We start from the raw sequence: 24,268 nt of genomic DNA on the forward strand, positions 1-24,268 counted from the left end.
GAGGGGTGAAGGTAGGAATGCACGCGAGGTTTCGGGTACTTTGGGCGTTTAAGGATCGAATGAGTTCGATTTTAGGGATTTGTATGTTCGCTTTTGTGTGCCCTGGGTGATTTCTTTCGGATGGTCTTAAGTTGAGGTAGATATATGGCAACGCGCATCACTAAATGGCTGCAAAATGAGAGAAAGCTGGAAGAATGAACATACCAAAAAGAGTAAAGGTACTTTGAGTGCAAACTTTGATTTTGCAACAGCGTAAACCTTTGTTATCCATTAGTTATATAAATAAAAAATGTACTAGTCACCACCCTTCTCACTAACATGCATTACACGGTGAAGTATCTATATTCAGCTTCAACCAATCCTTGCCAATAAATTCTTCAGCGTAAAGCTTCATCTCACAATTCAATATCCCTTTCAGCCTTGAACACTTTCTTTGCCTTCTTTGCTGCCGGGGGCTCACTCTTTCTAGCGTCCACTTTCCGCTTTCCACGCCCTTCTTTAGCATCTTTCTCTGCCAATTGCTTCATCACCTTCGCTACAACAGCCCCAACTTTCCCCTGTTCCATACCTGAGTTTCCAAGCAGTCTGGGTGATCCCCAACAAAACCGCACAGGATACTTCTTATCTAGAACAACTAGCGCAGCTGTAGCATCAGACTTGCTGATCTTGAGCGTCGCCAACTGTTGTGCAAACTTCTCTGCTTCATTTCGACTTGCAAACGTGACAAACCCACACCTTGCTCGCTGGTTGATTCGTAGCGTCACAGGGCCACTTATCTGTTCACAGTAGTCTTTCACCACATACTGAGGCATCAGAGGGTCAAACCCAAAAACAAAGAATGATCTGATGCCTTCGTCCGAGGGTTTCTTGAGTGTTGCGTCAAACGGTAGTTTTCCCACGACCTTGCTGATATCTGCGGCGGAGGCAGTAGATTGTTCAACACTTCCCACACTGCTTGGTTTCTGCTTCCCCAATCTTTCTGCCAACGTCTTCAATATTTCTTTAGCCTTCTCTTTCTGCTCATCATTCTTGAATCCCTCGTGCTCACGCTTTTCTGCCATTATAGCTTTGACTTCTCTATTCTTGCTCACAGCAGCCACATACGGGTTTTCGATGCCTGCCATCTTCAAAGCTGCATCTCGAATTTCCAAAGGAATTCTGAAATACAAATCCATCATACAGCTTTGACAACAGTTTCGTATGTTCAGACAGGTGCGGCAAATGATCGTCTTGTTCATCTTGGTCTGTTTCCTGGAGACCGACCATCGAAACACCGTAAAGGGCCGAGTACACAACTTGCACTCTTCGCCAGCCGGCTGACGCATCATCTTGATGTTGTTTGACTCCGATCCTAGGCAGTCAGAACATAGCAGAGGGAAGTCTGACATGTTGGGGTAGACCTGAAAAGGTGAAGGTGAGAGTGTTGATGCAGATAATGCGATGAGCCGCGCTTTGCAGCCATACTACTATAGGCGCTTGTTGACTATTGGTTTATGTTGAACAATCTATAATGTGGTTGAAAGTATTTATGAAGATACTGGCGTCTCGATGTATCCGATCTTGGCTAAACCCTGCCTGATTCTGATTCTATCTTCTTCGCTAGCCGTGGTCATCACTTTGCTTAACCCTGTGTGGAACAGGTAGTCGTATTCCCAAGATCTGAGGATGCCTTTATTATCAATTAGCGAGAGCACCTTATCTATGTCTATGTCGATGCTTCCATTGACGGCATTCGCAAGCTCTACGTAAACACGCATCTCGTTCATGTAAAGATCGTCTCTGTCGAGATCTAGCAGATCCTTTTTCTCGAAATCTCGGAAATTTTGCCTGAACAGAGCGAGGTAGTCGTAAAGCACGCTGCTGTCTCTCAACTGGAAGGGACTCTTTAATTTGAGAGCCATCCTAAAGGTGTATGGTGTGCTCCAGGTAGATGGTAAGCCACAATGCTTGGCTAGGGCGTCTGCTGCTTTCCGACGGACCTCTCTTGATTCACTCCTGCTGGTCAAAAGCAATAACACAAAGATATCATCGCAGTAAGGATCATCGTTGGAGGCCTTTTCGAGAGCACGGGACATTGCATCAACACAAAGAAGGCGAGTTTCCTCCGGCTGACTCACATGAAGCAATGGCTTGAGCTTTTGGATGTCAAGCTTGTCTTGTGCCACAAACGAAAGCACCTGGAGCTCCTTCGACCACTCAGAATCCGGTAACGGCGTCTTGATGTAGATCCCTTTACTAATCAAGAGTTTCATAATTTCGACTCGTAATGGGTTCCACGTCTTTGGATCACTAGCATTCTCTTTCAAGGTTTTGATGACATCCACTGGAAGATTATCCATCTGCTTGCAAATATCTAAGGCCGCCTCAAGTGACTTGTAGAAATCCGCGGCTATCAAACATTCAAACAAACTCTTGAGGCTTTCGTCATTTCCTTTGAAGATGAGTTTTGTTACTCTAATTAAACACTCATCTCGAGTATTGTCAGGATATCGCTTCTTGCGTCTCAAGTAATCATGATATAAGATCTCGAGACTCAGTATAATCTCTCCTTGTAGATACTCGTGAGTGTCAATGATGTCAAGAAGTGCATTGACAATTTGGTGACACGCAAGAGCGGGAGATTTCATTGCATAAACAAGGGAATGTGATGGAATCTTCACTCCTCTTTTCTGTAGGTTGAGAACAAGCAGGAGTTTCCCGTGCACCAGATTGTATGAGTTGCATGCTCTCACGCTCATTAGACATGCGGCAGCAAACTCCTCAGCTTTTGAGGGAGCCGTCATTTTCGCTAGCACCCTAGCAGCTAGCTGCCTTATTTTCCACTGTTTGTGTCCCAAGCAGTGCTCATCAAGAAGTGTTTTGAATTTAACTGCGGCACTGTTATTGTTGCCGTTCCAATCAAGACGTTCCAAAATAGTCAAAATGCATATCAAGCTCTCGATGGATTTGCTTTTTGAGGTACTCAAACGATCAAGACACCTTTCTTCTATACCTCTGTACATAGCAAAAAAGACAGTAGTTTTCATTCCTGTAAGCAGGTTACCCACCATATTAGTACCAAAGAGCCTGTTCACGAGCGAAGAAAAGAGCATCAACGCGGCATTCTTGATTGACCATTCTGGCGAGTCAATGCTATCAAGGGCTAAGCAAAACGCCTCATATATATATGGCTTGGATTGAGGGAATAACAGGGAGTCAAGAAACATCTGCTTGATACAATTGAATGAATGAACCTGAGGGAATCCAGATGTGGACCGATCTTCTTCCCTGAGAGGGATCTGAGTAAATGCGGCAAGCTTCGTGAACACTTCTCTGAGCTTATCCTGATACAATTTTTTTTTGTATAGGCCATTTAAGACCCCGGTAATAAGAAATGGCAAGCCTCCTGATCTTCTAGAGACAAACTGGGTTTTGGATTTGATAATATCAAGACTCTTTTCGAGCCAGTCTAATGGGTAATGCATCATGATTGGCCTTTCTAGACATGCACAGCATGCTTTGACATATGCATCATAAACGGCCATGAAAACACCCCTGTGTGTGATGTTACTTAGCTGATCTATGATAAGGTCACACGCTTGCAACAAACTTTCATCATCAAGAAGCTCGTAATTATTTTTCCTGTCTGCTTCTATAATGCTAGCCAATAATATAGCCGACTCGCGGATTGGTCTCCAAGATGTAGCTTCCATGCCTTCACTATCTTCGAGTGTGTTGAACGTCGTGTTCGCTTTATACTTGGACCACAGCTGCTCACAGGAACCCATTAGTTGCCGAAACAAGTCGCCAAAGTACAGCTTTTGAGAACTAATCAAGATACTAAACTCGTTGATGAATTTCGAGTGAAATGCGTAAACTCCGTGAGGTGATGAATTGGCAAGGTTATTGAGATTGAGTTGTGGATGCGACAAATACTTGTTTATTTGGCTGAAATCACTCGATTCTTTTGACATAAGGAAAAGAAGCAAGTTGACGTTTTCATCGCTCTTTCTCCCTTTCACAGACTTAAGAGACTCGAATGCATTGTTGTAGTATTGTGAAATCAAGTCAGACTGGACTTCAAGAAATGCAAATTCAGGAGCTCTTTGGAGAAGCTTGCGGGATTTCATGCGTATATCTTCGTAGTTGTTGGTTAAAAATCTTAGAAGTACAGAAATGAAAGGCTCATTGTAGATTTCCAAAATAGTCATGACCCTTTTGTTCTTTTGCTTCTGGCGACTAATCCCATCAAACTCCTCCTCAACGAGAAGCTCAAAGAAACTCAACGCAATAAATAGGGGCAGGTAGCTCGATGATGGATTAACCCACTGGAAAAAATAGTCTTGTAAGAACGTCAAAGTCAGCTTTATCGACTCTGGTGATTTAGTGATGTTATGAACATAGCAATTTTTGAGAGAAATTACTGCTTTTCTCAACGTAGAGCAAAACGCATCTCTGGTCTCAGGAGATCTTGAGTCTTCCACAAACCCATCAAGTGCATCTTTGTTTTTCAAAAGTTTGAGTATGTGCTCTCCCGGAACTGTGCTAGTTCTTATACACGACACAACGAGATCCAACGCCAGTAGTCTCACTCTCTCTTTATCTGCTAGCAATGCATCCATAACTTCAAGCTCAGAGATAATGCCGGTTTCAATGGGGTCCTTCGACTTGAACATTTTCTGATTCATGAGAAGCACCGTGAGCCTATCTTCATCATGATCTTTGAGGTAGCTAGTCACAAAAATCTTCAAACAGTTTGGAGTTATGCGAAAAGCAATGGGCAAGAAGTATTGATGAATATTCTTTCTTTGAATATCAGAGGAAGCCATTGCATGTGTGACTTCTGTAGCCCAAAATGCAACAAAATCTTCTTCTGTCTGAAACTTCAGATGTAAGGTTTGCAATAGTGCCACAAGACACTTAGAAGATGCATTGGCAACTGCACCAGTTTTCAAGGAGAGAAGGATATTTTTCACGAATTGTGGATCATTTTTACTTATGCATTCGGCGACTTCTGGACACTCTTTTACCACCGTCTCAAGCATTTGAAATCTCTCTTTCTTATTATGGCAACCAGTGTAAAGTTGCAATGCCCATTGAGAGCACAATTGAATGCCACACTCGTGCAAGCAAATGAATTGCACCAACCGTTTAAGAAGACCCAATCCAGCGTTGGCCTGAGCACCATGAGAGAATTCAAGAGAGCTTGTGGCCCACTCAAACACTTTAGAGTGCGCAATCCCTTCAAAATTACATTTCGACCACTCATTTCCCGCTTTTATCGATTGGATCGCTCGTAAGTACCAGATCAGAAGGGCATCTGCTGCCTGGATATTTGCTTTCGTAGGATCATTAGAGGGTTGCGCTAGCGAGGTGAATATCTCACGGTGGAGGCTCAAAAAACATGGATTGATAGTTTCAGCTGAGGGTGTTAAGTTTATTAGGTCAGATTTGACGTCAGCCAAAGATCGTTCTGTTTTTTCAGTGTCTTCATTCATGGCTGTAGTAAGTACTATGCTCTGCAGCGATGTGATTCATGTGACTCTCATCACGTGCTCATGTAGGGGCCTGATTTTGCAGCCATTCTTTGACCGTCTACTAGAAGTCAGCTTACTCGTTTTTATTGATTATATTCGCTCTTTGTTAGCCATCGTCAAGCTGCTGTTGGTATTCACTTTATGACATTGCCAATATCTCCAATTGCATATTCACAGTAGTAAACCGCATACTTCTAGGTGCCTGATTTCTACTTAATTTAACTATTCTTTCAAAGCTTTCGAAATTGATATCGAAAAATACCAACCTAACTAGAATATAATGGCGTCCTTATCACAAAAATCTATGAAATACCCACACACCCTCGTAGTACACCTACACTTGGCGTCAGTAGAATTTCAAGCATTCAAACCTATTAACTAATTAGAAGTGTGCATTATATAGTCTAAGCCTTGGAAGTGCCCTTCATTTTGGCCCAGCCCTTCTTCAAGTACTTGAAGATCAAGTCCTCGTCGTTCGAGTTGACCTGGACGTAGTTCTTACCTCTGATTTGTTCAGCTTGTCCAATAGGTCCAAGTTCTCCACCGCACTCGGCATCCATGGCCTGGACGTTTTGCAACTTGTGGTCTCTCAAGCAAAGACCGGCAAGTAACATTGGAACACACAAGCAGAGACCCACAATACACAAGAGTCTCTGAACATCAGCGTAGGCCCACACCACTGCCTTTCTGGCAGGAGTGCCCCATTTGTGTTCCTTGATAAAGTCGTATGGTTTTTTGTAGGCTGGTTTGGCCAAAGCAGGGTCAACGCCCATCATCTCCATCTTTTTCACAATCTCCTTGTACATTCTCTGGGTCCACATGGCACCAGAAACACAGTCACCGAAAGCAGAACCAATCTTGAACATGGCCATGTAGACACCAGTGACTGAGGCCATGTACTCGTGGTCAGTACAAGATTGGATGGAGACATCGATGGTACGAGCGAACAAACCAGAACCAAAACCAAAGATGATCATTGCTCCGATAACACCGTCAACAAATCTCTTGTCGTGAACACCGTCGTTTGAACCACGGTAGTAGTAAAGCATACCAGTACCAATGGTCCAGAAGCAAATACCCGAAATGATGAAACCTTTGGTTCTTCTTACACGAACAACAATCAAACCAAGAAGAGGACCGACAACAGCAATCATGAACGAGTTCAAAGAGCCAATTCTTGTGGCAGCAGCCTTGGTGGCGTTCATTCCGACAAGCAACACCGGGTACATATAGTCGTGAGGCATCAAGTAGACAAACTTGTAGAACAAACCAACAGTCATGGCAGCAAGCACACCACGGTCCTTCAAAAGAGGGAATGGAGCGATAGGGTGTCTGGCGCACCTGAGTTCCCACAAGACGAAGAAGGGAATCATGCAGAAACCGACTACCAAAGGAGCAATGATGTGGGCCTGCTTCCATTTAGTGGTGACACCACCAGCAAGAGTTAAAGGAACCAAGAGCAAACCAATACACAACACGAAGAGGACAATGCCAGCAATGTCAGACACCCAGAAAAACTGCTTCAAGTAGTAATACCATTTGATGAGGAACGCCTTCACACCCTTGTTACCGCCTGGGGTTCTGTTCTCGAGCTTCTCGAGAGCAGCATTCATCTCAGTGAAGGATTCTCTCTCTTCTCTGCAAAGTTCCTGCCAGTTCTCCTGTTTCCTCAACTTAAGTCTGGTCCACACTAAGCAGACAAAAAGTGGAATGTTAGAGATGGGGAAGATGAAAGCCCACATACCAATAGAGTAATTCCACGAGTAGTGGTCGGTCAAGGAGGTCACAACGTTACCAGAGATCCAGGTGTTGATGATGTATGGACAGGTGACAATGGAAATAGCGAAAAGTCTCCAGTTCATCTTGGAGTTGTCGGACATCACCAATCTCAACATCACCTTGATACCTGCCTGGCCAAAGGCATCAATGACTGCACCAGCGGCGTACCTCTGGACATCATAGGCCTGGGACTCGATGAGAGAGCCAATAGCTTTGAATAAAACAGCCACCAAAAGCAACTCACAACGACCATACATATCAGACATTCTAGCGAAGAATGGCAACGAAGCAGCGGCCATCACCGATCTGATCACCGAGACTGTAGACAAAAGAGAATGGTTATCAAAGCCATTGGTGGCATACGAAGTAAGCACCTTTCTGATACGAGTGTCCAAGGTGAAGATGAAAGCACTGCAGAACAAACAAAGATAGAGAGTCACACAGGCCAATGGAGTCTTGAAATGTTCCGATAAAAGCTCGTTCTTTCTCACACCAAAAGACTTGGTTGAGCCTGTGACGAGGTCTTCGTCAGACGAGCTGACCTGTTGCTGGAAGCTCTTTTCGTTGTGGACGCCCTCGACTTTCTCGTTGGAGGAAAGCGAGTGGGCAATGTTGTTGTCCGTGTCCGAGTCCTTAGCTTCAATAGGCTTCGAAATATTAGCAGACATTGTTAGGGATTGAAATGATGAAGAAAATAGCCTACTTATATATTTTAAGAGAGTTTGCCAAACGTTAAGGTGGGTCCCGACATCGGGCTTTGCAGCCATTCGGATGAAGCCGCTTCAGGTGCCACAGAAGTCGGTGTCGGTAGTAATGCAGCCAATCACCATGTCAACGAACAATAGGCTTTTTTACGTTCATTTCTTTTTACTGCCCTTGTGTAGTGAGTGCAAGTAGTCCTTAACTGTCCATGTGGTTCCCAGTGGGAACATGCGACGCGGCTCGGGAGGTGGCATGTCTGCGTGCAGTTCGCTTACCTCAGTAAGCCTAGAGCGACAACGCACTCCCACGTCAAAAGATATTCCGGTGCACTGACCCATTTTTGGGGTCCCCTCTTTGAGTTTGGAATTTAAACAAAGCAGACTTGGTCTGCCTGAAATAAAAAGTCACATCATGTGTAAACTGTCTTTTTTTTCTCCCAAAAAATCTGCCTGGTTGGGCCTGTAGTTGTTGAAGGGAGCACTGTGGGAGCGCAATTCGTGCATTCTGCGAGGCGCCTGTCAGCGGCTCTTTGACAAGAATGGCTGAAGTCCTGAACCATGCGTCTGCTATCGACAGCACCGATTCTCGTCCCGAAGAAAAGCGTGCTTCAGGTCCTTTGAGCCATTTCGGTCGGGAAAAAGTTGCCAGTTGTGTTCGCTTGTAGATTTAGTACTGGAAATTATGAAGAGTTTCTTTATGTTGCAATGTGTGCTCTCCATTTCCAGTTGCATAAGATCTCAAACATAACAAGGCGCGAGCAATTTAAACTTTACTACTAGGTCGTAGAATACGAACGGTGCCAAGACGCCGTTTTGCATTGACAGCGTATTGACAGAAGAGATACGTTGACAGGTGGAACAACTTGAGCAGAATCCTCCCCCTCCCCCTTTGAACCAATGTGTGTTCGCAAACCACCTTCATCAAGGAGTGCTTTATCTTGATAATCTCGCCGCCGACGACGTTATCTAGAACAATTTCTTCCCCCGTCATTCCACGAATCAGCGGGTATTCTGCACAGCAGGCTCTCACGCCAGTTGCGCCCGGCGGGTTGTTCGACTGAGGAGGAGCGCTTCTAGCAATGCGTCGTGTGCCTGGGAGAATTGAAAGAACCAGTGAAAGGGTTTTCAGGAGACAGCCCGTCCGAAAGGAAGTTTTCGGGATTATCATTTGTGGCAATTGATGCAGGCTCAGGGATCGGCCCGGATAATCTCACAATGGCTTGTCAGATCCATTGTGTGAATCAGGAGAAGTTCGCATATACCGTGCAACTGATAGAGCTCCTTGCAAATAAAAGGTGTCGGAACAAACCACAGCGGCATGTGCGCCCTCCGGTGAGTGGCTGGGTATCTGCAACACAGAGTTTCAAAAAACGTTATTTTCCTACCGTCTTTAGCCGGGGTGCCCAATTCTTCCCTCCTGCGTTCGGGTTCTTCTCTCTTTTGCGCTTTGCCGCGTGGTGGTGACTCTCAATGCTGCACAGCGGCTCTGTGTAATATGTCTAATGGCTCAATCCATTACCAGCACGGGAACAATCCCCATGCCAAAATAATAATCACAAAATTCACAGACACTATGGTGTTGTTTCAGCCAGTAGCGCTGCTTTTTCTCCTGGTTGGCCCTTTTTTTCTTTTCTTCACTTTTCATGCATCCCTCCTCACAATGACATACCTTATCTGACTTTGCGTTCATTCACTTGACAAGAATGTTTCTACCAGTATGCAATGGCCTTGCCTTCTAGGTTTCAATTGGTCGGCTTCAAAATTTTATTCCACGGCTACTCTAATGTTCTAACCTTAAACGCGAGCCAATACACTAGTGTGTATTGTAAAGTTAGATAGAGGTAATGTCAATGAAAAATGAGCCTGTCTCGATTACGATTGGTAGTTTCAGTCTCGTTGGTATTGGGCTCCGTTATCTGCTTGCTTCTGTGAGTTGATGGCTAATGATTGGCTGTGTCGACCATGGAATTTTGAAAGGCCAAGAGCGAATGAGCTACAAGCTGGACTTTTGCAACTCGTTATCTTATGTCACAAAAGGCGTCTGAGGACAATCCCCGAAAAAAAAAAAAAAAAAAATATCGAAGAAACAATATATGAGCGAACATGAATCCATGCAGACGAAAGCTATATACTTCTCAAAGCTTTGATTGGTGAAGCCTTATTTTTCATCGCTAGAAAAACAATGGTCTAAGATAGCGAAATACTCCACAAAGAGTATCTTTTTGATGTTAGAAACTATTAGCCAAAGTCTCGTTTGGCTCATTGTGTGATATCCCAACTCGATATCTCTAACCCATTGTGGAACTCTTGGCACGCATGCGTTACTTGGAAATCCTGAGCATCAACGAAGTCACCGGTACGTTGGTGATAAATCCGAATTTCGGGACACAACGGAGGTGAAGTAAAGTGGTTGGGTGCCTACTTCCTGCCCAAGAGTTGTCCCAAAATGCAGCAACCGGAACGCCATAAGCATGGGAGTTAGTAAGTACAATCCTTGGATTACCGACGCAAGCATGCAACATTCTGGTCTTGAGTTGTTCTGTACTTTAGGCTGTAAATCAGAAGGTGAAAGCATGAATACTTGCAAGCTACAAGAAAATGAGAGTGAAGGGCCAGCTATGTGAAAAAAGGGGATCATCTTTGCAGAGCCGCTCCAATGCCTTCTTGATAACCAATTTCTGCAAGCGTCACCCTTGACAGTGACTCCTCTGCGACATTTGCATTACGAAGTCTTTCGTAGTCTAAAAGAACATTGACTTTCACGGCGAAAGGCAGCATCTATATGACCGAATCCTGGTCAGCGATCGAGACAATGCTACATCATAAGATATTCTCTTGGTGTCGGCGGAGGGCATAAAACACCCTAGAAACCGTTTCACGTCACCTTCCAAACGTATCGAAGTGGACTTGATCGACTGTATTACCGAGCCTCACCAGTAATACCCTGTTGAGATTTTATGCATCACTACAGGACACTGTCGAGATTTTCTGCATCACTTCAGTACCGTAATAGGTCGACTGCCTCTGAATCAGGAACCCTCGTGCCGACAACCTGTTGAAGTCATAGCTTTCTCAAGAGATCTGACCATTTGTGTGGATTTCGACATACTGCCGCTTACACTTTCAGTGCCAGTGGTAATTGGCGCCTCCCTTGCTCCTGTTGAAAATCACGGCCACATTTAAGCGAAAAACGCAAATGGCTGTCGATTCCATATTGTGGTTGCCCATGTGGAGGCATTTGCTCAAAAGCGGAACCCAAGCACACCCAGCTTGAACTTTTGGTTTAGAATTTGCAAAGCAAAAAAAAAAAGAAAAAAATAAAAAAAACTACAAGCCAAAAGTTTGAGTTAACACCAACAAAATCACCGCCATGGCTTCACCCATAATTCTTGTTCCTCCCCCCTCTCCAGCAGTTGGACCACTTCTCACTTTTCCTCCTCGCGCAATTAGAATTCATACATGGCGGTGCGCAAAACTCCTATATCCATCTCTTCTTCACAGTGTCCACCATTTATAACCTACGCAATACCCCTTCCAAGGTCTCCACCTTCTGCCACTCCATCATGTCCAACGTCAAATCAGGCAGAAAAGTGTGGGACTCCTATTACCACTTCTTCCCCTTCTACATGCTCACGGGCAAAGAGCTGGTGATGTTGCACTTGTTCATCATCTCGTTCATCTCGTTTATTTGCTGGGGGATCTACTCGTGTTTGCCTGGCTACGTGCCATTTGTCATCTCCAGGGGGAAGTACTACTTGACGGGCTCACACGAGGCCCTTGGCAACTTTGTGTTGAAAATGAAGTAGACAGTTTGTTATTTAGGTACCGGGTTTTAGAATGTATGAAAATGTGCGCACTACGTGTTTGTAGCATGTACCGACGAGGACGTGTTTCTGGGTTCAAGCCGCCGAGAAGACTTGATGAGGGTATTGGAAACGGAACTGGAGACAAGGTGAGTGGAAAAAATGGGGTCTCTCTGGTGAACGGTGTTAAGGCTCACGAAGAACTGGGAAATGCACTATCACAACACCTCAATAGTCTGAATGGGTTAATTGAAGATGCTGCTCTGAACAGGCTGGAAAGAATTAAGGCTCTTGAACTGCCGTCTCAACTGCTGCCCAGGCTGTCCCAGCTATCTGCTTCTGGAGCTTCACAGACGCGTCCACAGAGATCTAGTCAGGGCACTGGCGCCCGTCCGACACTAAAACGCATCAAGATGGACATAAACAGACCAAGTGCGCTGGCTAGTAGCGCGTCCAAAGCGTATCGTCTTCCGGTTCAGTGGAGGAAACAATCCACGAAGAAGAACAAGTCGTGGGAGGGCGATGGGTACGTCTTGGTGCTGGAGAACGAGGTCTTGCTCAAGGCAGATACAAAGGGAAACGGCACGTTCAAGGTTATGGGTAGATCTACGAATACAAACACCTCGGGTATCATGGTGTTGGGCCAGTATGAGGCTGAAGTGGATGGAGAAGGGAGAGGAGAGGCCGAGGTTCGTCAAGTGTCCCTTTCTCCTGCAATTTCCCAGGAGAATTGCTCTTCAATTACGAAAGTCAGCGATTCAAAGAGCGATACCTCTGTGGCGTCAGCGTACAAGCCGCCGCTACTAACTACGAAGCTGAAGACTGGCACTTTCCTGGAAAATAGTGATCCTTTGATTCTCGCCAACAATGTCGTAGTCGATCCGAATCTCTCGAAATTCCTTCGCCCGCATCAACGTGAAGGTGTGGCTTTCATCTACGAGGGTCTCTTGGGCCTTCGAAACAATGGCCACAATGGTGTCCTCTTGGCTGATGAAATGGGTCTTGGAAAGACGCTCATGACCATTACTGTGTTGTGGACGTTGCTCAAGCAAAGCGGCACACCAGGGAAGACTCTGGATGTGATGAAGGTCTTGATCTGTTGCCCGGTGACGCTAATTGACAACTGGAGAAAGGAGTTTAGCAAGTGGTTGGACACCAACCGTATTGGCATACTCACGCTAAACGGAAAGAACCAGTCTCCAGCGAAAGACAAGCAGGACGTTGTTGGATTTGCAAAAACAAAAGTGTATCAAGTGTTGATCATGGGCTATGAGAAGCTGTTGCTGTGCTCCAAAGAGCTCTCCGCGGTTGATTTCGACATGCTTGTCTGCGACGAAGGCCACAGGTTGAAGAACAATAACAGTAAGGTTATGAAGTTGCTTGACAGTCTCAATGTGAAAAAAAGGTTATTGCTCACCGGCACCCCGATCCAGAATGATTTGAATGAGTTTTACGCCATTGCAAATTTCATAAACCCAGGGATTTTTGGCTCGCTGAGCGAGTTCCAAAGACGCTTTGCCAAGCCGATCTTGCGTGCTCGAGACGTCAACTGCCTCAGCAAAGACATCATAAAAGAAGGCAGAAGAGTTAGCAATGAGCTTATCGAGATCACCAAGACTTTTACCCTACGAAGAACCCATGCGGTGATAAGCAATTTCTTGACTAAGAAGACAGACGTTCTTCTATTTTGTCCGCCAACTAAACTTCAGAAGTCGCTTTTCAAACTTGTCATCGGCTCTTCAAACTTCAATGCTCTCCTCGATTCGGATCCTCGAGATGCTCTTGCTCTTATCATGGTTTACAGAAAAATATGCAATTCGCCATCGTTACTAGCAAAGGACTCCTTCTTTAATACCCTTTTGGGCGTTGAGGCTAGAAAGCAGCTTGATCCTGCTTCGTTGGTGTCTCGCACTACAGGAAGCAAGGTTAACGTGCTAGTACCTCTCTTGCTTGAGTTCAAGAAGCGAGGAGAGAAGACTGTACTTGTTTCCAACTTCACCCAGACGTTAGACTTCCTCACTACAGTATTGCAAAAGCTTGGAATTCAGTTCGTAAGGCTAGACGGGTCTAGCGCAGGCAACACTCGTGATAAGCTTGTCAATGAATTCCAAAAAACACCAGGCTTCCGTGTGTTTCTCCTTCTGGCCAAGGCAGGAGGTGTTGGTCTAAACTTAGTAAGCGCATCGAGATTAGTACTTTTCGATAACGACTGGAATCCCTCGGTGGATCTACAAGCGATGGCGAGAATCCATCGAGACGGACAGAACAAACCAGTATACATCTACAGGCTCTTCACCACTGGGTGCATAGATGAAAAAATATTTCAGCGACAACTCATGAAGAACACGCTAAGTGATATGTTTCTTGATGACAAGACTGACTCTTCCCTGAATATTTTCGATTTTGAGGACCTCAAAGATCTCTTTAATGTGGTGGATACAAACTGCAACACCCATGACTTGATTGACTGTCCGTGTTCGGGAACGGGGGAAAGCTTTGAGTCTTCACAAGTATGCAACACTCAGGAGACTGTCGAAGATGATGATTTACCCTCCCTGGGTTGGATGAGTGCACTGGATCTTCACAAGATGAGTCCAGAAACGAATGCAAAAAAGCAATCCATCAGATTAGCCTTATCTCATTATAGGCACTTCGATCCCAAAGAATGCTTACAGGATGTTGATGTGGAAGATGATGTAGTCAACCTGCTACTACAGAAGCTGGAATCAGAGGACTTATTAACATATGTATTTACGCACGTCACGGAAGGTTGCAAATAGACAAAGCAATTGCATTTATTTACCCTGAAGCTTTTTCAATCTAGCCTCAGCCGCTCTGGCACGTTGTTCTCTCATTAGTCGGGTCTTTTGCTGTTCTGTCAACTCACTCGTCTCTGAAAGGCGACTTTGAATGGTCTTCCCTCCAAGAGTGCCTCCTGAAGAGAAGGTAGGCTTCTTGAGTTCCATCTCTGTCTTTTTTGCCAACTCTTCCTCTATTAATCGACGGTTTTCTGCCTCTTGCTGTTTTTTCTGTTGTTCTTCCTCTTGCGCAAACTCATCCTTTGACTTCGGTGGACCCACTTTTGCTGCCTTCCAGTCAGCGAAATCTTCCCCTAGACTATACCTGGCAATCTGGAATGCCTTCTTCACCGCTGAGTTCGAATTCATTTGACAGGCTGTTTTACCCACAGAATTGACCTTAGTAGGATCTGCTTTTAAATTCACCAACAACACCTGTACCATGTGATGGAGCCCTTGAGAACTGGCATAATGAAGCGGCGTGGGTGTGTAGGCATGCTGATTTGCCGGGGTGAACTCAAAGTCTGCACTGAGATTGTGCTTTTTGAGGTAATTAATCATCAATGGCGCCCGCAGCTTCTTTAAAAGATCTATGAGTTCTTTGGTATGCTTGTCTGAACCAGACAATTCTGGTTTTGGCGACGGTGTCTTGCGCTGTACTCGGGAAGCTTCGAGCGCCTTCTCTGGTGCCTTCTTTGTGACCTTCGGAAGCTCCACCACTTGCATGTATGAGAGTCTGACCCACGCTCGCTTCAACTCAGAAAGCGTAGCCCTTTTTGTGGTGAAGGGGAAACTCCTTAACCGCTTATCGTCATTACCCAATGGAGCGCCTTCGTATCCAACAAGCGTCCGTCTGTTGGCCACAGCGTTAGCCCTGATGAATACAAAATCTGCCTTATCCAAATACTCCTTCCAAGACGCTAGAAGATCTCTAACTTCCTGCTGCAATGCCTGCTCGTTATACCTTCTGATGGAAGAACCGGCCGAATTAGCCTTACCCCTAGCGTTATCAGACGCACTCTGAGAACCACCCTGCTTCCTTCTTGTAGTATACCTGTGAAACGTTTTTGATTGCAACACATTCACCTGCTGCTCCTGCTTGGAGATCTTGTGATTGGGCGCTAGCCCCTTCATATTTCTTCGCTGATGAGAGATCACTGCGCCGGCAAAATGGCCTCCTCCAATCATGAGTAGCACTGAGATGCCCAGCCCGACTGGTTCGGATGCAATGCGATTTAGTTCGGGGAAAACGTCCCCCGACTCTAATGATGACTTCGTAAAAAGTGCCTTGTACAAGCCAAAGGCCTTGCCCAGGTCCACTAAAGGGGACTGGAAAAGAATGTAGGGGGAGTTTGTGTTCATGTGGCTGACATTGTGCTCGTCCTCAACCTCGCTCGTAGACAACTTCTCAAAAAGAGTGTCCATCTTCTGTGTCTCTTCATCCTCGTCTTCGCTTTCCTCTGATCCTGATATGCTCTCTAAAGATTGTGTTTCTATAAGTTTTTCGAACTCCTCCTCCATCAAAGGCGGTAAGTTGTTAACCTGCCTCTTCAAATTAAGGCGATGGAGATCAGATTTGTAGTAATCTTTGGGCTTGGGGTCACCATTGGGCGAGACTTCTTTGAGTCTGTTATTCACTACGTCGTGGCTCAGTGGATCAACAATGGCAGCGTATTCGTCGAACTGAAGCAACTTTAAGCTGCTTGTTATTTCTTTGCCCAAGGAAAATATATACAAGTCATCTTTAGCCACAGAAGTCATGGTTGATGCAACAAAGTAGATGGCAACAATTCATGATATATATATGCTACTATGCACAACCTATACACCTAGTTGGCTGCAAACATGAGTCTATGATGTACTATTTACGCAATGAGTCATTAGAGTGGCAAAATCTTTGCAAAAGGAAAAGAAAAAAATTAGGCACTTCCAAAACGGTGGCACTCTTTGAGGAAATGCTCGATTTTCTCGGGCTTCATAAATGGGTGTGTTCCGTGGCCAAAGTTGATGATGTAGTTCTGCTTGCCTCCACCGAAACCCTTGATCATCTGCTCCACTTTTTGTGTGATCACCTCGTCAGATCCATACATGATGCCAGGGTCTAAGTTGCCTTGCAATGTCACTCTTCTTCCATTGACCACCTTAACAGCATCCTCTGGCTTGTAGAGCCAGTCCAACGACACAGTGTCGTAGCCAGACTCACATAAGTCGTCCAATGCGTACCATGCACCTTTGGCAAACACTGTGAGGGGAATCTTCTCCTCCACACCAAGCTCCACGAGTCTTTTGGGTAATTTTTCAGCAATCTGGCGTAAGTAAGGCAAGCAGAACTCGTTAAACTCGTAGGGTCCCAATTCACCGGCCCACGACTCGAATACCTGCAACATCTGGGCACCTGCCACGACTTGCTGTGCCAAGAACTCCGTGCAAGCATCGGTGATGGCCTGGAGCAAAACGTGGGATTCCTTAGTGAACTCGTAGATCCACTGTTTGGCGAATCTAAACATCTTAGAACCCTGGCCCTCGGTCATGTACACTAGAAGCGTCCATGGAGCACCACAAAAGCCCAACAATGGCACTCTGCCCTTCAATTTTGTTCTGGTGAGCGTGATGGCCTTGTAGGCCCAGTCCAACGACTTGAGCACGTCTGGCTTCAAATTCACTCTATCCAAATCCTTTGGCTCTCTCAATGGGTCAACGAAAACAGGCCCTTTGCCCTCCACCATATTGATCTCAAACCCCATAGCCTGAGGGATCACCAAGATATCCGAGAAGATAATGGCAGCATCAATGAGGCCATCAAAGTGGTCTACAGGCTGGATGGTGATTTCAGATGCAATCTCTGCGTCTCTACAAGTTTCAAAAAAATCCCTGTCTCCCTTAGCCTTGTGATACTCGGGTAAGTACCTCCCAGCTTGTCTCTGGCAGTTAGTACAATAGACAACTAGAAGTGGATAGTGAAGATGCATACCATGATCCAGATAGGCGGTCTCTCGACCTTTTCGCCTTTTGCAGCTCGTAAGATAAGATCGTTTTTCAAAGGCTCAAACGGCATGGTAGTTCGTGAAGATATTCGTTTGTGTGGAGCTGCACTAACTATGTGGGTCCAGAAGCAACCAGTAGTGGTGATGGTGCACGGGTGTCATATGCCCACTGTCTCCATTCAGCGAGGAAATGGAGGTTTAATTTAAGGATGGAATGAGATGATGGATGTTTTTTTTTGTTATTATTATTCTTTTATTCCTTATTCTTGTGAATTGTTGAGTTCTGCCACTCCTCCTCTTCTTCATAACTTTTGATGGATAGCGACTTTCATCTAACCTGCCTCACTAAACGGTACAGATGTTCACAGCAACTCAATGTCATTGACTTATTTTCGGAAGTGAATTCGAAAGAGTTGAACTCTATGTGTGCAAAGCATTGAGTCGGGTTTTTACACTTAGCTTTATCACCTAATTTGTCCTATGTTGATGAAGAGTTTGACGGTTGCGAAAAATTCCATCTTTACATATTATCAGTCTTCTGTTCTACTGTAGCTTCGAGGAATCACTTGGGAGCCTTCAGTGGACTTACTGAATCCATTTAATCTTGATAAGCTGAAACAAATTTTTCGTAGCATCTTCATAGGTTTTTATTTGTTGCGCTTTTGAAGCGAACGGCTGCGAAATAAACACCTGAAACAATATTGAAATTTGAAGTGAAAACCAAAAAAAACCAAAGCTGTACTTAGACCTCTAGAGCAACATACGGTTGATACATTCGACAACATGAGGGCTTTGTAAAAACTGATAATTCGAAGCCGATACTAGATTCAAAATTTTGCGAAGCAGTTGCTATAAGTGTCACCGTGCATTCTTCAAGAATTTGATCTCAGCAATAGCAATGACATTAGTGAATTCAATTATTAAAAAAGCTCCTGATAATTGCGGGAAGTATCATACAACTCTAGATGTGTGATTTGTCCTGCATGTTTGATTTTATGCACGTGACACCGCTAAATCTCTACACGTGACTAGTTAACCCAAACGTGCAATATGCCATCTAGTTGGCCTGCGTGGCGTAATGGTTAGCGCATTTGACTTCTAATCAAAAGATTCCGGGTTCGAGTCCCGGCGTGGGTTATTTCTGGCGGTTTTAGCTCAGTTGGGAGAGCGTCAGACTGAAGATCTGGAGGTCCTGTGTTCGATCCACAGAAATCGCATACTTTTTTTGGCATTCTTCACCAAGATGTCATCATTTACTATTATATTTATTAAATCCGGTATTCCTTAACCCAAAACAATTATATCTCAATGTATTTCGTTGCAGAAACTAAACCGCGCTCTCGGTTGGCCCAACTCACGTAATTGGGCGAGTAATGAAGAAGCTCATCGTAGGCAGGGATTCTCCGGCTCACGTCATGGCCTTCATCTGCAATGTATCCTGTTTCACTCCAGAAGCACTCGACATTAATACCCAACTTTCTGACATTGACCTTCTCTGTATTGACATTACCTGCGTCCACCACGTCAGGAACCCACTGGAACGCCAAATGGTACTCCTTGTCCCAATTTAGCTTGTTCAATTGAAGAGTATCGATGCCATTGTAATCCTTGAATAAGAAGTTCCCATCAGCGTCTCTAGAGAAGCCCTCAGGGATGCCATTGACAACGTATGCTGGCGTAGAGCTGTTGGTTTCGGCGCCCTTCTTATATACTATGGCGGTTCTCACTGGCGATGATATCTTACGTGAGCTTTGTTCAAGGATTTTTGTGACTGAGTCAGAGACGTTGAAAACAATTCGGCAGTTTCTGTTTTTGGGTGCTACAATCCGGATTTCACCTGCGAGCAACCCAAATGGCGAACTAGTCTCGGAAGACGAGTTCTTCAACACATCTATTTTCAAATAGTCGTGGGCATTCTTGACTCCCGGAGCAAGAATTGGTTCCCACTTAGATGGGTACTCGTACCTGGCCATACCATCACCAATTTTTTCCACCCTAACCTCGGCTCCTTGCTCTTTCACCGAAGGAATATCGTTTAAAATATTTTTGACAAAGGCATCATTACGGCCATACACCTGCACTGAGTTGGTCACAGAGGATCCATTCAAGTCAAGAGTTTCCAAAAACCTCAACTTTATTGGATTGGCCGCGTCGAAAGGCGAGGTGAAATTGATCGTGAAGAATCCCTGAAGTAACGCAACAATAAGAACAAGAACTACCACCCTGTTAGCCTTAAAGATAAAAGGAATGAAAGGGATGGCCCAAAACACAGCATAAGCTTGTGCAAACTGATACACGAAGCTCTGCGCAGCTAGCGATTCCTGGATCAGTTTGTTCAAACCATCCAAGACTAAGTAGCCGTTATTGTAGATGATATAAGACGAGAGGGGAACGATGATAAGAAATTGGATGAGCCAATCATAACTAAAAGATTTGGTTTCATGCTTCACACATGCATCGGAAAATCCTGACTGCAAAGACAATGAAGAGGACTCGATCGAGTCATCATCAGGGGATCCGTAATTCCTCTGATTATTTTCGTACTCCTCGTCATGATGCTCGCTAGATGTACCCAAGAGGGGTCTCGTTTCCTCAATGGTGTCCTTCTTGGGAGACCTCTTGAAGTTCCAGCCAAGAAGACCAATGATGGCAGCCACAGCTTGAAGGAAGAAGAGGAATCCAATGTCAAATTCTCCAGAGTGGTCATCAGACTTCTTCTGGGAACCAAGCTTAATAGTGGAATATAGGAGGATGACCCATGTGATGAACGAGATTTCAATGATACTAATGAGTTTTTCGTCGTGGAAATGTCCCTTGAAAGGCTTTAAGAGAATATTCATGCCGTTCAACAAGGCGTAGTTCAAGAGCAAGAACAACGAAAACAACGTCGAAATCAACACACCCTTCGAGTTGTTAATCAAGAAGGGGTTGAGAGGAACAATTACCACATCGGTGATGAAATTCAAAAGAACAGCGGATAATATCAACGAGATTGGAACCTTAATGACATTAACAAAGTTCACGTTCCAGTTTTTTTTGTACTTGAAAATGAAGAACACCAAAGGGAAGCTCAACACAGGAACAAGTACCAAAAGCACAATGTTGAAGATAAACACGGAATCGGTAGAGACGCTCCAGAACGTGTTGAGGAAAGACGTGTAAGCAGCGTTCTGTTTCTCCGCGCCTTCGGGATCAGCATCCAAGCCGATCAGTCTTGAAGCAACATCGTTGGTGAAATCCAACGCAGTAGATAACATGTGCCAAAGTGACTTGATGTTGACGTTGGCAATGTTATCCCTGGCTGTGTGGTATATGTCCCTTGGCTTGTAAAAGGCCACATCAAGACCACGAAGACCACCTTTCCGCAAGTAGACCGTGTAATCAGTATCACTATGGATCAAGCCATTGTTAAATCCCTCTTGGAAGATGGAGGACGCATATGGATATCTCACAGAGCCGTAGTGTTTCACAATGCCGTGGTCAGTCCCACGGAACAAAATAGCCTTGCCACCGGCTCCTGTGCCCTCGAGGTTGAGAAAATACTTGGTCTGCTTGAACCAAGGATGGTACAAGAAGGCATTAGCACCGAACAAACCAAACTCTTCATTGTTATTGAAGTTGAATACGATGGTTCTCTCTGGCTGGTCTGCTTTTTTTGAAGTAAAGAACTGGAGGACACCCAAAAGCGAAGCAATACCCATGCCATCATCTGTTACACCATAAGAGGAAGGCACAGAGTCGAAATGTGCACTGAGAAGAAGAGCGGGCAACTCGGGATTCGTTCCGTTGATACGTGCAAGGACATTGTTGCTCTCATAGTATGTGACCAAGTCACCCCCACCATTGCTTCCTTTAACCTCACTCAGATACATAATCCTGTTGGTGCCATTGAGATCATTGTCGTACTCCGCCCACTGCTTATTTTTAATCAATGCCTTCACCACTGCCTCAAGATAATCGTGCACTTCGTCATTGGCCTTGGACGTATACGTGTGTTTCTTTCTGGCAATGTTTTGAAGGTGGAGCCACAGGTCATTCAACACTTCCTTCTCCAATTCGTCCGAAGGCAAAGAAACAGAGTATTCTAGCAGATTGTCAAAGTACAGTAACAAGATAGTGCCCAACAACACCAAGAACACAAGAAACGTCAAGGATGTTTTCCTGTATCTGAAGAGGCTCCTAAACGTTCTTACAAACCAGTTTGGCCTGTTTGGTCTTACTGAGGCATGGCGTCTAGGTGTGTGTCTGGGCTTATTGTGCAGATTGCCCTGTTGGGGAGTTCGTGGATCATCTGAATTGTGGGGCAGTTCTGTCGACGCCATGATAAGGGCAATTGGCTAGGAACTGTGACTTAGTTTATTATCGTTGCTAATTACAGTGATGTTTTGAGATAGTCATGACACCCGTGCACCACTTCTGGAGCTGATGTATTAATTAGGGTTTGAAATGTACACATTAGATTGTCAGGAGAGTACAGTACTACGAATTTTCTGGTGATTACGGATCGAGGTGAAAGTCTGCAGATAGTGACCAAGCAAGGGTTAGTTATGAAGAATGTGTCTATTACCAATAAGGACCAGTTGGTGTACGGGTGTCCACAGATTACCATTTCTCCAACCATGGTACAAGGTAACAACATCTTTTTCAAAAAGGTGTTCAAAATGCCAGAGAGAGGTTCTTTCCCTTCTTGACCAACCAGAAGTGACCATCTTCTCTTCTTTCCTGGATGTTTTCCAAAAGGTGAAGAATAGCAATGCATAGCAAAGCATACACATGCTTGATTTGATAATCCTGAACAAATTCATCAGAATGAGAATCGAAGACTTATCCGGGATTTTTAGCATGCCGTCGTACGCTACAATTTATTACGCTGTACTGTAAAAAAGGTCTAGTAGTGTGATACCTTACCTCACCAAAATTATTCAACGGATTCTCCAAAGGACGTGGTTCACCGATCAAAATGAAGCTTCAACTTTAAATCCTGTTTTCAAATAAAAGTCTAAATAACATAAATTAGCCTTCTGCAAACCCATCTGTTCAGGTCTACAGGTTTTATGGGCACCTTCCTAATCGGGACACCCTCACCAGACACTTTTTGCAACCATTTCTCACCGCCATAAGCAACCCTCTCAACACCTCCCCCGAAATGCTTCCTCTCCTTTGGTTACTTATGTTCTGGGTACCACAAGGGCTCGCCTTGATCAGCCCTATAAAGGTCCACGGCCGCTATTTCTTCGACTCCGTCACCCAGGAGCCCGTACGTAAAACTTCTCCCGAACCACCTGCTCTCGCCATACTGACCCCAGTTCTACATCAAGGGCGTTGACTACCAGCCTGGGGGCTCTTCTGTCACCTCACAAAACAAAGACCCGCTTTCTGACCCCGATATCTGCGCCAGAGACATTGCGCTTTTCCAGCAGCTCGGCATCAACGTATGTTTCTTTACCACCACCTTTGAGGCTTCACTAACAGCAGACGATTCGTGTTTATACCGTCAACCCAGATCTCGATCACGATGTGTGTATGACACTTCTTGCGCTGGCAGGCATCTACCTTGTGCTAGACGTAAACTCTCCTCAGCAGGCTCGCCATTTGAACAGGTACGAGCCTTGGTCCACTTACACAGCAGAGTACCTACAAAATGTGTTTAAGGTGGTGGAGCAATTTGGCAGTTACAACAACACGTTGGGATTTTTCGCCGGCAACGAGATCGTCAACGACAAGATTTCCGCCGCTCACTCTCCTAGGTTCGTCAAGGCAATGGTTCGTGATATCAAGCAGTACATTGATGCCAACTTGGCCCGCAAAATCCCCGTGGGCTACTCGGCTGCCGACGACTTGGATTATCGAATTCCGCTATCGGAGTACTTGGAGTGCATTGACGAGAGTCCCTTTGACCTAGCTGATTTTTACGGCGTCAACTCGTACCAGTGGTGTGGGGATCAGACTTTCTATTCCAGTGGATACGACAAGTTGGTCAGCGACTATGCCGATTACACCAGACCGGTATTTTTGTCTGAGTACGGCTGTAACAAGGTGACGCCAAGGATGTTTTCTGAAGTCCAGGCGTTGTACTCAGATGATATGATCGGTGTATTTAGCGGGGGCCTAGCTTACGAGTTTTCGCAAGAGACCAATAACTATGGGCTTGTAAAGGTCTTGGACAACGGCGATGTCATCTTGTTGGACGATTTCCTTGCGCTCAAATACCAGCTCGAGACTGTTCCTGATATCAACTACGACGTGGTCACCAACCATCTTCTTTCCGAAAACATGAAGGGCTCTGTGGCTAAGCACGATTACAAACAGCCAACTTGCAAGAGCGAATTTAAAAACCTCGCCGTTGAACAAGGGCTTCCGTCTTCAGTAGCAGACAAGCTTATAGACCAAGGTGTTGATGTGAAGAAGGGCAAGTATGTTACTCTCACAGAGTCACAATTGCAGTCCTCTTATAAAGTTTTCAGTCCTCTGGGAAAAGCCTTGGGAACGCCAACGGTTCGAGTCATCAGGGATATTTCACCAGGCTCGTCAAGCAGAGGACTGCGCCTACCAGTGCAGACTATTCCCAACAGCGGTACGTATGGAGGCCATCACTGCTATAGGCCATGTATCAAATCTCGGAAGATCTACTAACACTGCAGCTCCTTTGTTGAAGCCTTGCCTCGCAATTATCTCGTGTATTTTTAT

At 45.1% G+C, this 24,268-nt stretch overlaps 9 protein-coding genes and 2 non-coding genes across 11 annotated transcripts; 5 read left to right on the forward strand and 6 right to left on the reverse strand. All coding sequences in view use genetic code 12, as the record gives it.

The window, feature by feature from the left end:
• Window positions 1–395: 395 nt before the first annotated feature.
• Window positions 396–1,388, reverse strand: CJI96_0003661 (uncharacterized protein; the record flags this gene model as incomplete). Its single annotated transcript, XM_029033160.2, has 1 exon — window positions 396–1,388. The coding sequence occupies one exon, from the start codon at window positions 1,386–1,388 to the stop codon at window positions 396–398; it is 993 nt and encodes a 330-aa protein (XP_028891752.2).
• A 138-nt stretch (window positions 1,389–1,526) lies between these two features.
• Window positions 1,527–5,477, reverse strand: CJI96_0003662 (tRNA methylation protein TRM732; the record flags this gene model as incomplete). Its single annotated transcript, XM_029033159.2, has 1 exon — window positions 1,527–5,477. The coding sequence occupies one exon, from the start codon at window positions 5,475–5,477 to the stop codon at window positions 1,527–1,529; it is 3,951 nt and encodes a 1,316-aa protein (XP_028891751.2).
• Window positions 5,478–5,920: 443 nt separating this feature from the next.
• On the reverse strand, window positions 5,921–7,963 carry CJI96_0003663 (uncharacterized protein; the record flags this gene model as incomplete). The annotated part of the gene is made up of 1 exon (XM_029033158.2): window positions 5,921–7,963. One exon carries the CDS (start codon window positions 7,961–7,963, stop codon window positions 5,921–5,923), a length of 2,043 nt encoding a protein of 680 aa, XP_028891750.2.
• Window positions 7,964–11,559: 3,596 nt separating this feature from the next.
• CJI96_0003664 (uncharacterized protein) lies at window positions 11,560–11,802 on the forward strand (the record flags this gene model as incomplete). Its single annotated transcript, XM_029033157.2, has 1 exon — window positions 11,560–11,802. One exon carries the CDS (start codon window positions 11,560–11,562, stop codon window positions 11,800–11,802), a length of 243 nt encoding a protein of 80 aa, XP_028891749.1.
• Window positions 11,803–11,867: 65 nt separating this feature from the next.
• On the forward strand, window positions 11,868–14,579 carry RDH54 (DNA-dependent ATPase RDH54; the record flags this gene model as incomplete). The annotated part of the gene is made up of 1 exon (XM_029033156.2): window positions 11,868–14,579. The coding sequence occupies one exon, from the start codon at window positions 11,868–11,870 to the stop codon at window positions 14,577–14,579; it is 2,712 nt and encodes a 903-aa protein (XP_028891748.2).
• Window positions 14,580–14,594: 15 nt separating this feature from the next.
• CJI96_0003666 (uncharacterized protein) lies at window positions 14,595–16,358 on the reverse strand (the record flags this gene model as incomplete). The annotated part of the gene is made up of 1 exon (XM_029033155.2): window positions 14,595–16,358. One exon carries the CDS (start codon window positions 16,356–16,358, stop codon window positions 14,595–14,597), a length of 1,764 nt encoding a protein of 587 aa, XP_028891747.2.
• A 158-nt stretch (window positions 16,359–16,516) lies between these two features.
• Window positions 16,517–17,652, reverse strand: CJI96_0003667 (uroporphyrinogen decarboxylase HEM12; the record flags this gene model as incomplete). The annotated part of the gene is made up of 2 exons (XM_029033154.2): window positions 16,517–17,518; window positions 17,569–17,652. The coding sequence occupies 2 exons, from the start codon at window positions 17,650–17,652 to the stop codon at window positions 16,517–16,519; spliced, it is 1,086 nt and encodes a 361-aa protein (XP_028891746.2).
• A 993-nt stretch (window positions 17,653–18,645) lies between these two features.
• CJI96_0003668 lies at window positions 18,646–18,718 on the forward strand. The gene has a single exon. It is a non-coding gene; the product is annotated as a tRNA-Arg (tRNA).
• Window positions 18,719–18,725: 7 nt separating this feature from the next.
• CJI96_0003669 lies at window positions 18,726–18,798 on the forward strand. The gene has a single exon. It is a non-coding gene; the product is annotated as a tRNA-Phe (tRNA).
• Window positions 18,799–18,879: 81 nt separating this feature from the next.
• On the reverse strand, window positions 18,880–21,903 carry CJI96_0003670 (uncharacterized protein; the record flags this gene model as incomplete). The annotated part of the gene is made up of 1 exon (XM_029033153.2): window positions 18,880–21,903. The coding sequence occupies one exon, from the start codon at window positions 21,901–21,903 to the stop codon at window positions 18,880–18,882; it is 3,024 nt and encodes a 1,007-aa protein (XP_028891745.2).
• Window positions 21,904–22,727: 824 nt separating this feature from the next.
• Window positions 22,728–24,214, forward strand: PHR3 (1,3-beta-glucanosyltransferase; the record flags this gene model as incomplete). The annotated part of the gene is made up of 3 exons (XM_029033152.2): window positions 22,728–22,838; window positions 22,888–23,013; window positions 23,057–24,214. The coding sequence occupies 3 exons, from the start codon at window positions 22,728–22,730 to the stop codon at window positions 24,212–24,214; spliced, it is 1,395 nt and encodes a 464-aa protein (XP_028891744.2).
• Window positions 24,215–24,268: the final 54 nt, after the last annotated feature.

This window comes from Candidozyma auris, chromosome 3, assembly GCF_003013715.1.
Source record: "Candidozyma auris chromosome 3, complete sequence".
NCBI lineage: Eukaryota > Fungi > Ascomycota > Pichiomycetes > Serinales > Metschnikowiaceae > Candidozyma > Candidozyma auris.